This window comes from Lactuca saligna, chromosome 7, assembly GCF_052625555.1.
Source record: "Lactuca saligna cultivar CGN05327 chromosome 7, ASM5262555v1, whole genome shotgun sequence".
Taxonomy (NCBI): domain Eukaryota; kingdom Viridiplantae; phylum Streptophyta; class Magnoliopsida; order Asterales; family Asteraceae; genus Lactuca; species Lactuca saligna.
Genome location: NC_136423.1, coordinates 3,387,979 through 3,401,400, shown reverse-complemented (window position 1 = coordinate 3,401,400; position 13,422 = coordinate 3,387,979). Strand labels below are relative to the sequence as shown.

The window sequence follows — 13,422 nt, the reverse complement described above, 5'->3', positions numbered from 1 at the left end:
ACAATGCAATACAAAAAGCAGATCACATTCTCCATTAGAAATGGTGAATTCTATAACTCAAAAATCCAATAGTAGCACAATAGAAATTACTTTTATAATCAATGACATGATGGTAGGTACATTCTGCATTTAATACTTGTACACATACTAGGTAAAAAGGAGCTGGTTTGGTCTTGTTTGTTGGTAATGGAATGATTAAATATGTTGCTTATGGGTGTATGTAGTTTGCACAACAAATGTAGCAACATAACATTAGATTACAAAACAAGAAAGACAGGTGAGACAAGACGTCAAAATCAAAATATAAAGAAGAAAGTATAAGCAAGAGCATAACACAATCAATTTTCTCTATAGAAAGAAGAAGCGGTGGATGTGTTTCTAGAATCCCTTGAAAACGGTGAATAAATTGGTGTTGATGTAATCATTATCGACCAAACTCACCAAGTAGTAAGTGTTTTGTACCTGTTATGTATAAGTAACCATAATCAATGAAATAACGAAAACAAGAAAGAAAAAAAATGGAGATAATAAGAGATAAGAAAATGAACCTCTTGGAGAAGCGATCTTGAAGAGTTATCTTCCTGGGGATACAACTGAGCCCATCCTCTTGACCAGATCTCAAAAGCTTCATCCTTCCATATCAAGAAACTAGCGGGGTCCACAACAGTTGGTTGAATGATCTCCTTTCCTGGGAAGGCGCCCCATGTGACTGCATTCACATCGTTTTTCCCGACATTTGAAACCAGGGTTCCTTCCTTGTTCACCGCCAGGTATGTGAGTGAAGGAATGGCCTTGCTTTTCTCCACAAGAGCATTTAACTTTTCCCCAGAGCAGAAAAACTCCACGTAGGCTTTCTGGTATACGTAACCACCCGCTGGGCCCCATCCTTCAACCCCAAACAACAACTCAGTCAGCAACTTTACCACACATAAATAATACATGTATGTGTATTATAGCTATTTCTAGCATCATCTTACCAACAGATGGGGAGTCAGATTTGGCTCCATTAACAGCGGGTTGACTGTTGATGGTGAGGAAACCCTTGAGGTTGATGGAAGCCAGTTCTTCGTTGATGATTTTTGTCTCTGGCTGAAGCGCATCTAGGTCCGACCAAGGGCTGGTTTTTAGTTGCCCAAGGCAGTACTTCATGAATTTCTGATATAAAATGTAAAATCGTTCATTCAATTAGCGTTAGCCCCCCACATTTTTAGTTTTTTACATTACATATGTATGGTATAGTGATTAAATCAGAAATACCATAAACACCCATACCTCGGAAATATCATCAAACTTGGTCAAAGGGACCACCCACTCTGCTTGAATTTTCTTGTCACGTGCACGTGGCCGCATGAACTGCTTGTAATATTCACAACATATGAGAAAACAAAAGAGCGGTACATACCTTTCGCTTAAATACAATACAATAAATATAGCAACGTCCTTTCATTTTTTTTTTTAAAACTATAGTATATCAGACTTTCATCTCTTCCTATTACAAAACTCTACTTTGAAAAATCAACCTGCTATAATATCATCAAAATACGAATCAATTTTTGCTGTGCTATGATTTATCAAAGGAAATAGAAAGTACAATGCTGTAATAGAAATAAATGAAGTTCATTGCTCTTTTTTGCATTTAGCCCTATATCAACTGTTGTGTTGATTGTTAATTTGCAACCGAAAGACAGGTATTGGAAACAAATACAAGAATTTTTGTGATAATGGGGGGGGGGGGGGGGGGGGGGCAAATAAGTAGAGTAATATTTCGAGAAAATGAAATGTTGCAATTGTAGGCATACCTGATGATCGGTTAATGCTCCGTATGATGCATTAGAAGAATCCGCCCAACGCCCATGTGGATATTGCTCCCAACCACCAGTCCTTGATATGTAGCTCTTTGGACGATTGGCCCTATCAAAATTCATAATCACTAATTTTAATACAAAGCAAATCAACTTAAAAATTCATGTTCATGTTGATGTTGCATACCAGAATATTGGCCTAACATCTTCTTTAAGACGGAAAAGGTTAGTAGGTCTCCTCCATGGAAGTGGTCTTGTAATTTTGGCCTCGTCAACCAATCCAAGACTCTGTATGGTAGATATTATATGTAAGTTAACATTTTATAATGCAAATGACATGACATAATGGACTGATGTCAATGGGACATAAATTCAAACTTTCTGTCCCAACAAAATTTAACCCACAACCCGTAATATTGAGGAGTTGTACTTACTGTCAATATTGCCAATGCAGATTTCTCATTGTTGAGTGTATAAAGATGCAAAGTCTTGATTCCACTAGCCATGATTTTCTTACACATTTCAGTTCCAAGGTGGACTCCATAGTTTCTAACAGCTTCCTCATTGTCCTTGATAGGCTCCAAAGCAGCAGTAATTTCAGATGGAATCTGCAGTAGTTAGAAAATTTATATCACGCCCACTTCACTTCATATAGCCAAGTTAAATGTAAAAATAAAGATATACCCTTACAGTAAGGTGAATCATAAATTATTAGATTAGAAAATCATACCTTAGTTTTGCAGAAACCAGTCATCCTAATGAAACCATTATAGTTGTTAATGGGCATAATACCGGGAACAATGGGACAAGTTATTCCAATTTGGCGACAATCATTCACGAATTTTAGAAAATTATCAACATCATAGAAAAGTTGAGTCACAATCACATCTGCTCCAGCATCAACCTGCAACATAAAATCCCCTTTGTATGTTACAAGTCAACATAACAAATACTACCTCAAAGAACTAAATTTTGAAAGTAGGTTGTATTTTGGGACACAAATTTTGAAAATAGATTGTACCTTTCTCTTGAGATAAGCAAGATCCTTTTGGTATGCTTCGGGTGTAGCCAAACCATTGCCTTCAATGACTTCAGGATGTGCCTCTGAGAAGTAAATTTTTAGAAATGTTAAGAAAAGGGTGATTATAAAGTGTTTCCCCCAAAATAGACGGAGATATTATATAGAATAACATTTACAAGTAATACTAAAAATATCATGCTCATGGAACTCGATAGACTCTAGATATAAAGACAAAGGGAAGTCAGATGGAAACCTGGATAACCAGCAACAGCTATGCCAAAGTAGTCATCATATGACTTGCGGATATGTTCCACCTACAAAAGAAAAAAGGGCACAAATTTGATATAAAAAACCAAAGCTATTAATTCCATGTGAAATGACTACAATAATTCTCTTACTGCGTAATTAGTTCACTTGAAAATGGGTACAATTTTTTTAGATTCTTGATGCACCATGATGTAAACTCCTTCATTATCTAAATAATCTTAAAGAAGCTAAACGGACTTGACATACCTCAACCTAAAGTTCATCTATTTAAACAATGTTCAAAAGGAATTTGTGTATCAAACGAATTACTAGGAAATGATCGAAATTCAACAAGTAATTAGTTAACTCCAAGCAAACAATTGATAATCTCATTCAAATAACATGTTTCCAGTTTAAAATATGATGCTGAATATATAAATCAAAAATGATCCTAGCATGTAGATCATCTAACTTGTGATGGAACTTGGCAGCTAGTTAAGAAATGTTGGTAACTCAATGATCAATTAGACTGCAAATTCACAAATTTGAATCTAATTAAGTAATCAAAATACTGTGAAAGCAGCAATGTCTTGTAAAGTCCTTCGTAATCTAAATCATTTTAGAGAAGCTGTTATGGACTTCAAAGTTCTCAAAAGCTAACATTCTTCAGGAGTATCTATTTTATGAAACTAATTATTGGAAATTGGGCTAAAATGAACAAAACTACTCTATGGCAATAACAGATCCCGAAATTAGACATCAAAAACACTCAATTTAATAAGAAATTAGCAAATTGCAAGCAAGTGCAGAATCCCGATGAGATAACATGTGGCAGTTAAACTCTAAAGCTCAATACACATTCTAATGTGGTCCTAGGATCTAGATCATCTAACTTGTGTCGGTAGCTAGCGTAGAAAGCTTGCAACTTAATGATCAGTTAGACTTCAATTTCACGACTTCAAATCTAATTAATTAATGTCGGTAGTTACTAGTTCGTGTGGAAATGTCGCTGACGCAATTACTGATTACACATCGAATTCGTAAAATTAAATCCAATTAAATAATCAAACCACTACCAAAAGCAAAATCGTGATACGTACCAGGTCGAGAGCACAAGCGAACCCGCCCTGGATCTGAACGAACTTATCCTGACCGCGTGGCGGATCACCTCGAAGAGCCAACACATTCTGTATTCCATCTTTCTTAATAGTCTCTAGAGCGTGATCTATCTTCTCCACCGGCATATTAGTACAAGTCAAATGCATCATAGTCTCCACACACACCATATTCTGCATCCTCCTCGCTATTTCCAAAGTCAGCTCTGCCGTGGAGCCACCGGCGCCCCATGTGATGTCACAAAATGTAGGATTGTGAGCCACCATTCGCTCCATCCTTTCGAACAGATTTTCAACACCTTCCTCTGTCTTCGGAGGGAAGAATTCGAAGGAAAACACCACCTTTCCGGCATCTCCAGCCGCCGTAGACTCCAAAATCTTCTCAATTACCTTCATTTTCTGCTTGAATTACAGAAAAATCGGGAGATCTAAAGATTCAGCGGTGTGTTATCTCAGATCTTGTCCTTTGATCTATTTCACAACTCACTGAAGGATGGCACACCGAGATTGGTAGATCCCTGGATTGTTTTATAATGCAATGATAATACATTTAGCCCCCTTTTATTTTCAATAGTATATCAAATTGGCCCGAAGCTTTGTTGGGTATTTAAAATCAAAATCGACTTATTGTTTGTTTCGTTTTTTTTCTTATAAAATAAAAAAGTTGATGTTTGTAGTTGGAACTTCAAAGTAGCAGTTTTGTATTTGTGTAGAAGTATTAGATGAAAGAACATCTAAAATAAATAATAAAAACAAAAGTTTTGTTTAGTGACAAACTAACAATATAAAGGTGAAATGCATTTTGTAAAAATCAACATAATACATCTTAAAACAATAATTTTGCTATAATTAGTAAAGTTCTTTATTTAATTTAAGCTTTTTAAATAAAATCTAAGCTCCTAATTCCTAAAAGCTCTAAAAAGTTTGTTGCGCATTAATTTACATTTTTTATTTTGAAAATTAAAGCAAATTTAAGTATATATAAGTCTATGGTTTGGTTGGAACCATGATCAAACTTAGATGTTTATTTATCATTTTATTATCATTATTTTCTTTCTTCGATCCAACTTTACTTAGATGCACAACCCTATTAATGATTAGTTTAATGGGGTTTGAGTTTTGACATATTCGATTTTGAATCTTAATTTTAACTTTTTAAAGATGAAAATATGATTTTGAAATACATATAAAGATTTATCTCAATAAAACTATTCTTCATGAATAAATTCAAAATACGCAACTACATCTTAATTTAATCAAAATATTTTATGATATATATGTCCCAACTTATAAATGTTACAATACTTAATATGAAATTGCACATCCGTCTTAAGAGGTAATAGATTTCATGGTCATTATCTTGACAGGTTTATCAACAATGACGAATTTATAATAGAAAACCATATGATTCATCAGTTTTTCTATAGAAACTTTTCTATAAAAATTCAAAAAATTTATTGGTAAAGTAGATCCTAAATTTTTTCTAAGATAGGTTATAAATAAACTTCTATAGAAATTTTAGATAAATTAAGAAAATTAGGTGGATCATTAGACTCGCCTTACTTATGAATAATATTGTACATTATTATATACATCATATCACATTCATCATCTTGATTTAATTATCATATCATCTTAATTTAATTATCATCAAATTCAGTAATAACGTAAACAACAACAATCAAATGATATGTGGCCTATCAGGTATGTTAGAAATATATTGTGTAACCAATAAAATTAATATCATAATCATAGTGTTAATTTGTGATATTATCTGTAAAAAAAATCAATAACAATGTATATATGTGGCAACATATGTATGAAATTCTATCCAAAATCGTCTACTTTATTCTAAAAATAAAATAAAATGATATAATAGTAATAGTTAAATAGTATTATGAGGATGTGAGTTTTTTGCCTTCATTTTTTGAATTTTGATAAAAAAAAAATCACAATATTACTTAATATTGGATGACTATCTCATGGAAAGCATACTATTCAAACACATTGATAGTGATTTAATCTAGTAAAATAAAATCCTACATCTATCAGCAAAATAAGTTGAATCATATGTTACAATGATTTTTATTAAAATGGATTTTTGAGTTTATGATATCAACTGTAGTCGAAATATTATAGTATTATAATAAATAATTGTTAAACAAATATATAATTTTAAATATAAGTTTGACGTTTTATTTGTGCCTATACTTGGTTTTAAAATAAATTTATATTTATTTAACTTGTTTGATATATAAATATAACTTAAATCAATATATTATTAGGTAAGTAAAAATTGCTAGTTTTTTAATAAATTATTTGTGATGATATTGATATAACAAAATATCACTATCAATATTGTTGAAATATGAATTGTTGTTAATTTTAAATGGAAAATACCGATCGAATAGAAAAACGAAAATCAGTTAATAGGGGAATTTACAAGTTGTAGTTAGTAGAGGGACTAAAATGTAATTAGGAAATCATTCAACAACCTCACCAACCACGTATCCTCAACAACCCCACGAATTCATCAACATTCCCAATACTTACTTATTTACCGTTCATGATTTATTAATTCTTTTTTTTTTATTTGAGTATATAAGAAAATAAAAGGTTTTTATTTGGGGAGAGTAGAATCGAAATTTTAAACCTACAAATTGACCAAAAACCGATAAAACTATAATCGACGGTTTGGATTTCATTTTTTTAAAAATGAAATATCGGATAGGTTTCGGTTTATAAAACGGCAAAACCGAGTAAAACCAAACCGAACTGATTATTGTGAGGTATATATATCCTAACAATTATATATATATATATATATATATATATATATATATATATATATATATATATATATATATTGTTAGTGTATTATTGTATATCTATATATGTTTTGTATTTAGCATATTATGCCCATTTATTTCTCAATATAGCTCATTTTGTATTTGTATTATATTTATATGGTTTGTGAGAGAGACTCGTTTTCATGGGAAATTATACCAATAACATGGTATCAGAGCAACACGATTAAACCTAATCGCATCTGTCTCTCAAAACCTTCTACAGTCTCTTCTGATTTGTCGATTGATCATGTGTTTGCCTCTTCTATTTTACCCATTGTTCAATCATCTCACCGCCTTCTTCTTCTTCATTAAATATGCCTGCGTCAGAAAAAATCAAGCTTTCTGGAAAAAAAAAAAACATATGGAATCACGAATATCAAGTCTTACATACCTCTTGTGTTAGATCTTGATCACATGCATTATGACGCTTGGCGTGAATTGAGACCCACTGCAAGGGTTTTGGAGTAATCAAACATCTCATCCCCCTCCTACTGTCTCTTATGCATCCTCTACTACCCAACCAGACACCACCGTTGATGACGTCATCGTTGTTGATAAAGAGGAATTGGAAGAACCTGATGTAATTGTTAAATCTTGGATTTACGATACTATTACCTAATCTCTTCTAACACATATTCCCAGAAAAAATGTTACTGCATAAAATTCTTTCGGGGTCATAAAGAGAATCATGTCATGGAAATAGATGGTGAATTGAGATCAATCACTATTGGAGACTCCACTATTGATAATTATTTTGTTTGTATAAAAAGAATCTCATATTTGCTAAGCAACATAGAAGTTGCAATACCTGGAAGAAATATTCTTCTTTATGCCCTAAATAGCCTTGGTCAGAAACTCTCTAGTGTCGTTGCCTTCATCATGTTCCAAAAGCCTCCTCTGACTTTGGATGATGTTCAATCTATGCTTTCAGTTGAGGAGCGACGTCTTCAACTTAAAGCCACTCAATCCATCCTTACCACAGGTTTTGATCACTCATCCTCACCTCAAGTCCTCGCCACCTAAAACACCATCTCCTTTCAACAACGGAGGTGGTGGTAGCGGATATTACAGGGGCAGAGGTCAATCTGGTGGTCAATCCTTTCATGGAGGTCGAAGTAATTCTCGTGAGGGTAGTCGAGGTAGAAGACAACATTAAACACAATATGTATGGTCTCCATGGGGTGGGCCCCTTTGTCGTTTGTCCAACTCATCAACATTTCTCTATTGTTGGGCCTGATGCTAATCAGGCAGACATTCTCCCAGCTCCTCATTCAACCTAACAACCTCATCATCAATAACATTGGCCTAATTCCGGTCCACAACAAACTCATTAGGCTTTTGTCTCTTCTACTAGATCATACCAACCCACTCTCCTCCCATAAATGTTTAACACCATGATCTTAACCCCTCCATCTTCCCAACCTGACTGGTTCATGGACTCTGGGGCCACAACTCACCTTCATGTGGATTCAGGTATCCTCGATTTCGTTAAAAATAATGATTTATCTTCGTCTGTTTTAGTCAATGATGGGTCTCTCAATCCCATAAAAGCTTCCGGAGACACGGTCCTTCCGCGTTCATATTGTTTTCGTCCCTTGCGTTTAAATTGTGTTCTTATTGCACCTAATATCATAAAAAAAAATATTATTTGTTCGTCATTTTGCTAGATATAATAAATGTATAATTGCTTTTGACGAATTCATTTTTTCTGTCGTTGATTTTCATACTAAGTGCACCCTTCTCCGATGTGATATCCTTGTTGATCTCTATCCCACCACTCAACCTACTTCTCCAACTCTTATTTCCATCGGTTCTTCTTTGTGGCATTGACGCCTTGGCTATCCCGGTCACCATGTTTTTCAACATTTAGTAACTATTAATTTGATTCCTTATACGAACAATAATAAATCTACTTTGTGTCACTCGTGTCAACTAGGAAAACATGTTATGTTACTTTTTCGTATGTCGAATTTTGTTTCTCAATTCCTTTTCAGATTGTTCTTTCAAATGTTTGGACATCCCCTATTGCTAATATAAGTGGAATAAAATACAATATCATTTTTTTAGATAACTTCTCTCACTTTCTTTGGGTGTATCTGTTACAAAACAAATCAGATGTTTGTGCTAAATTTCAACATTTTCATAAATTTGTTAAATCCCAATTTCATACCAACATTCAATATCTTCAATGTGATAATGGTGGTTGTAACACCCGCAAATTCGGGTTAGTCAATTTAGAGTCAATAAACGTCAAAAATAACTTTTTTTGATATAAGATTATTTAGAATAAACAATCTTGACCAAGTTATAGTATATGTCAATATGGTTCTGTACATATAAATAACGCCGAAATCCGAGGTATAACAAAAAATTATGACCCGCTGAAGTTTTACGGCAAAACCAACACGACACCGGGAATCGTAAAAAGTGAATTTACGATAAAATACTTTCTAGCCTTAGAGATCTAAACGAAAGTTGTAGTATATGTTAAAATGTAATATCTGTGTTTCTGGGCTTGTCATTAATAGCGATGTAATAGTCTAGGTTAACATTTGTAACCCGTCTTGAAATAATAAAGATGTATTATTTGAGTATTATGTGTTTTGTGCTTAATTGTGTGACTTAAATGAATTAAGGATAAAAATAAGCGTCAAAATGAAATGTTAGATAGTATTATGTGTTATGTGCTTAATTGTGTGACTTGCAACATGCTAGGAGTATTGGGCTGAAGGATGATATTATTATAGATTAGATAGCATTAGAAACGTATAATAGATAAATGTAATTAACATTTGATGATTAAATAAAATAGTATTATTTATGAGTAATGTTACTGTCTTATGTTAATTGTTTAACTATTGTTTCACTTTGCATGATTTGACTTCCAGAATAATTGAGTTTATTAAGAATAATTGAATTATTCGAATTGTCCACAATCGTTCATATGTTGGAAGTAGGTATGAATGAAGATTGTCATGAATTGGTGTGTAGATTGTCACAATGGTATTAGACGTAGCAAAACTTTGTTGCAACGTTCATGAGTGCTTAAGAACTAGTTTTGAGCATTGGAACAGACCCGCGCTTGCTGGAATCACCTTATGGAATGTGATAAAAAGGGTGATCGCAAGACGATAATATCATATGGTCTTAAAACCTAGATATATGATTTGTTATTTGTTAATTGGTTGTTCATTGATAATGCGAAACCGCATCAGTAACTTGATGTTATAAAACACATTGTTGTGTATAGTTGATTAATGAAGAAGTAAATGATGGGTTTTGATCATAAGACATCCTATGTGCTCATACAAACCCTAATGTTTGGATCTAGGTTTCTCTATTGTACATGTTTTGAATCCAAGACTATAAACCCTAATTCTAGCATACATATAATCATATTAACATGAGAATAAGTTTATAGTGTTACCTTGATTGTTATGCAGCAATAACAATCCCAAATCTCCTTGTATTGACTTTGGAAGGCTTAGAGTCACAAGTGTCACTCCTGTTAGAAATTTGGGTGTAGAAAGGCTTGGAAATTCTGAGAATTGTGATTATCACTTTCAAATCGAAGTATTTGGTTGTACTCCCAAATCTTCAATTGGATAAGACTCAGGGAGACAAGAACCGAGAATGTTTGATGATATTTTCGTATTACCAGAAAATGAGACCAGAACCAACTTTAATATCTTTGTCTGAAAACTGTCATATGACAGTTTTAAACTGTCATAAAATGGATATATGGATAAGGGTCAAACCAAGGGTCAATTATCTGGAAAATCAATTTTTTGATGCATTTTTTAATATAGTAACATACCCTTGGACCCTTGGTTTGACCCTTGGAAAATCAATTTTCGATCCCAGCCAGGGGCTCTGCCCCTTGGACCCCGCCAGAGGCTGCCGCCCCTTGGACCCTGCTCCCAGGGGCGCTGCCCCCGGACCCCCGTTCGTTCAGGGGCTTCGCCCCTAAATGACAGTGTACTAAGAAACTTGATCAAACTTAAACAAGTGTGTACTCCACACCTTCCTTACTTGTTTAATATTTATCAAGATCATTTTTGGTCAACACAAAGTAATCTCATTACACTTAAACAACATTGATGATCAAAATCACCAACAAACCTCCCCCATTTAAGTGTAATCTTGATTAACTTAAAATGAAACATAACAACAACAAATTGATGCATAAATGAAATGTCGTGACGATTGAATTTCACATTAGTATATTATTCATTCCAAATATCCGAATATTAGGGTGTCACTACGGATTGAACCCCTTCTATTCATAGTGAATACATGAAGATAATACACACAACAATTTACATTCTCATAAGTTCTAACTTGACACTATATTTTACTAGCTTGTGTCCCATCCTTCAATAAGTATATCAAAGTTAAGTCCCAACTTCTTGAAGCAGCTAAACTTCATACTTATATAGGTAGTTATTTTGTTCTTGCACCTGCAAATGCAATTTTTCAAAGAACTATTAAGAAATAAAACTTCAACCTTCTTAACTTGCAGTACTAAACGCATACCTTGGGATGATGATTAAATGTGTTCCAATCTTCAAATATCAAGCTTTCCACATTGAATTCAGCATCTAATATTACATTAGATGGGAATTGGGTATCTCAATATAAAAGAATTTAAGTGGACTTCAAACCCATCCCTACAGCCGCCTTGTGCACAAGATTTCTTGCTAACCCTTTGGTTAGATGATCGGCCAAATTCAATTGAGTTCTTACAAACTCCACAGATATCACACCAGTCATGATGAGCTCACGAATCATGCTATGTCTAACACCTAAATCTCTAGACTTTCCATTGTATACTTGACTATAAGCCTTAGCCAAAGTTGCAACACTATCACATCTGATAGAAATGGTAGATATCGGTTTGGGCTATAATGGAATTTCATAAATCAAATTCCTTAGCCACTCAGCTTCTTTACCAGCAGCAGACAATGCAACAAACTCATATTCCATAGTTGAGTTAGTAATACAAGTCTGTTTCTTGGATGCCCAAGAAATGGCACCTCCTCCAAGAAGAAACACCCAACCACTAGTAGAAGGGTGATCCTCTAAGTTGTTAATCCAGCTGGCATCTGAATAACCTTCCAAAATAGAAGGATATCCACTATAAGTTAAACCATAATTTATGGTCCCTTTCAAATACTTGAATACTCTACTCACAGCTTGCCAATGATGTGAACTAGGATTACTAGTATATCTACTAAGTCTTCCCACATCATAAGCTATATCAGGTCTAGTACTAATCATGGCATACATTAGACAACCAATAGCCCTTGAGTATTCAAGTTGAGACACTGGAGATCCTTTATTAGGTAGAAGCTTAAGACTAGGATCTATAGGAGTGCTAACAGCAGAACAATTCTCAAAGTTAAACTTTTTCAATATCTTCTCAATATAATGAGATTGAGAAATTGAAATCCCATTTTTTCCTTTTCTAATTCTTATACCAAGAATTACCTCAGCCTCCCCCATGTCTTTCATATCAAAACTAGATGATAAAAATTTCTTAGTTTTATCAACTTCTTCCAAATCAGTACAAAATATCAACATATCATCTACATATAAACAAATCATGACTCCTTTACCAGAAGTATCAAATTTGCTATATACACACTTGTCAGCTTGGTTTAATGCAAAACCATTAGACAAGACAACATCATCAAACTTTTGATGCCATTGTTTTGGTGCTTGTTTCAAACCATATAATGACTTCTTCAATTTGCACACCTTATGTTCATTACCAGGCATAACAAATCCTTCAGGTTGTTTCATGTAGATTTCCTCATCTAAGTCACCATTCAAGAATGCAGTTTTCACATCCATTTGGTGAATCACAAGATTATGTATAGTTGCAAGAGCTAACAATAATCTAATAATGGAAATTCTAGCAACAGGAGCATAAGTATCAAAGAAATCAATGCCTTCTTTCTGACTAAAGCCTTGGATAACCAATCTGGCTTTATACTTATCAATTGTGCCATCCACCTTCATTTTCCTTTTGAGAATCCACTTACTTCCCAATGCCTTGCAACCAGGAGGTAAATCTAACAATACCCAAGTATTGTTATGCATGATAGAATCAATCTCATCCTGAATTGCTTCTTTCCAGAAATGAACATCCCTAGAACCCATAGCTTCACTAAAAGTCTTTGGATCCTCCTCAATATTAAAACAATATTGATGTTGACATATAGTCTCATTCCTTGTTCCTTTAACTAGATGAAGTTGAAAATCAGATCCAAACGACTTAGCTTTTCTAGCTCTAGTACTCTTTCTAAGTTCAGGCACAGAACTTGTACCCCCAGAATCATCTCCAACTTGAGTTGTGTTTTTGTTGAAAGATTGTTGAATCATGT

At 33.8% G+C, this 13,422-nt stretch overlaps 1 protein-coding gene across 1 annotated transcript; it reads right to left on the bottom strand.

Annotated features, from left to right (window-relative positions):
* Nucleotides 1-237: 237 nt before the first annotated feature.
* Nucleotides 238-4,689, bottom strand: LOC145004101 (methylenetetrahydrofolate reductase (NADH) 1-like). The gene is made up of 11 exons (XM_078963000.1): nt 4,170-4,689; nt 3,077-3,137; nt 2,824-2,906; nt 2,533-2,706; nt 2,237-2,410; nt 1,990-2,090; nt 1,800-1,911; nt 1,273-1,353; nt 978-1,155; nt 549-886; nt 238-462 (listed from the first exon to the last, which is right to left on the bottom strand). Exons 1-11 carry the CDS (start codon nt 4,578-4,580, stop codon nt 379-381), a joined length of 1,797 nt encoding a protein of 598 aa, XP_078819126.1. The 5' UTR covers nt 4,581-4,689; the 3' UTR covers nt 238-378.
* Between the last annotated feature and the right edge of the window lie 8,733 nt (nt 4,690-13,422).

Excerpts from the sequence above, each read along its gene's own strand:
- LOC145004101 (XM_078963000.1), bottom strand. The coding sequence starts at position 4,580 with ATGAAGGTAATTGAGAAGATTTTGGAGTCTACGGCGGCTGGAGATGCC. Across the intron at positions 2,707-2,823 it reads TTGCTTATCTCAAGAGAAAG|GTTGATGCTGGAGCAGATGT; the intron begins GTACAATCTATT and ends TTTATGTTGCAG. Across the intron at positions 463-548 it reads CAAGATCGCTTCTCCAAGAG|GTACAAAACACTTACTACTT; the intron begins GTTCATTTTCTT and ends TATACATAACAG.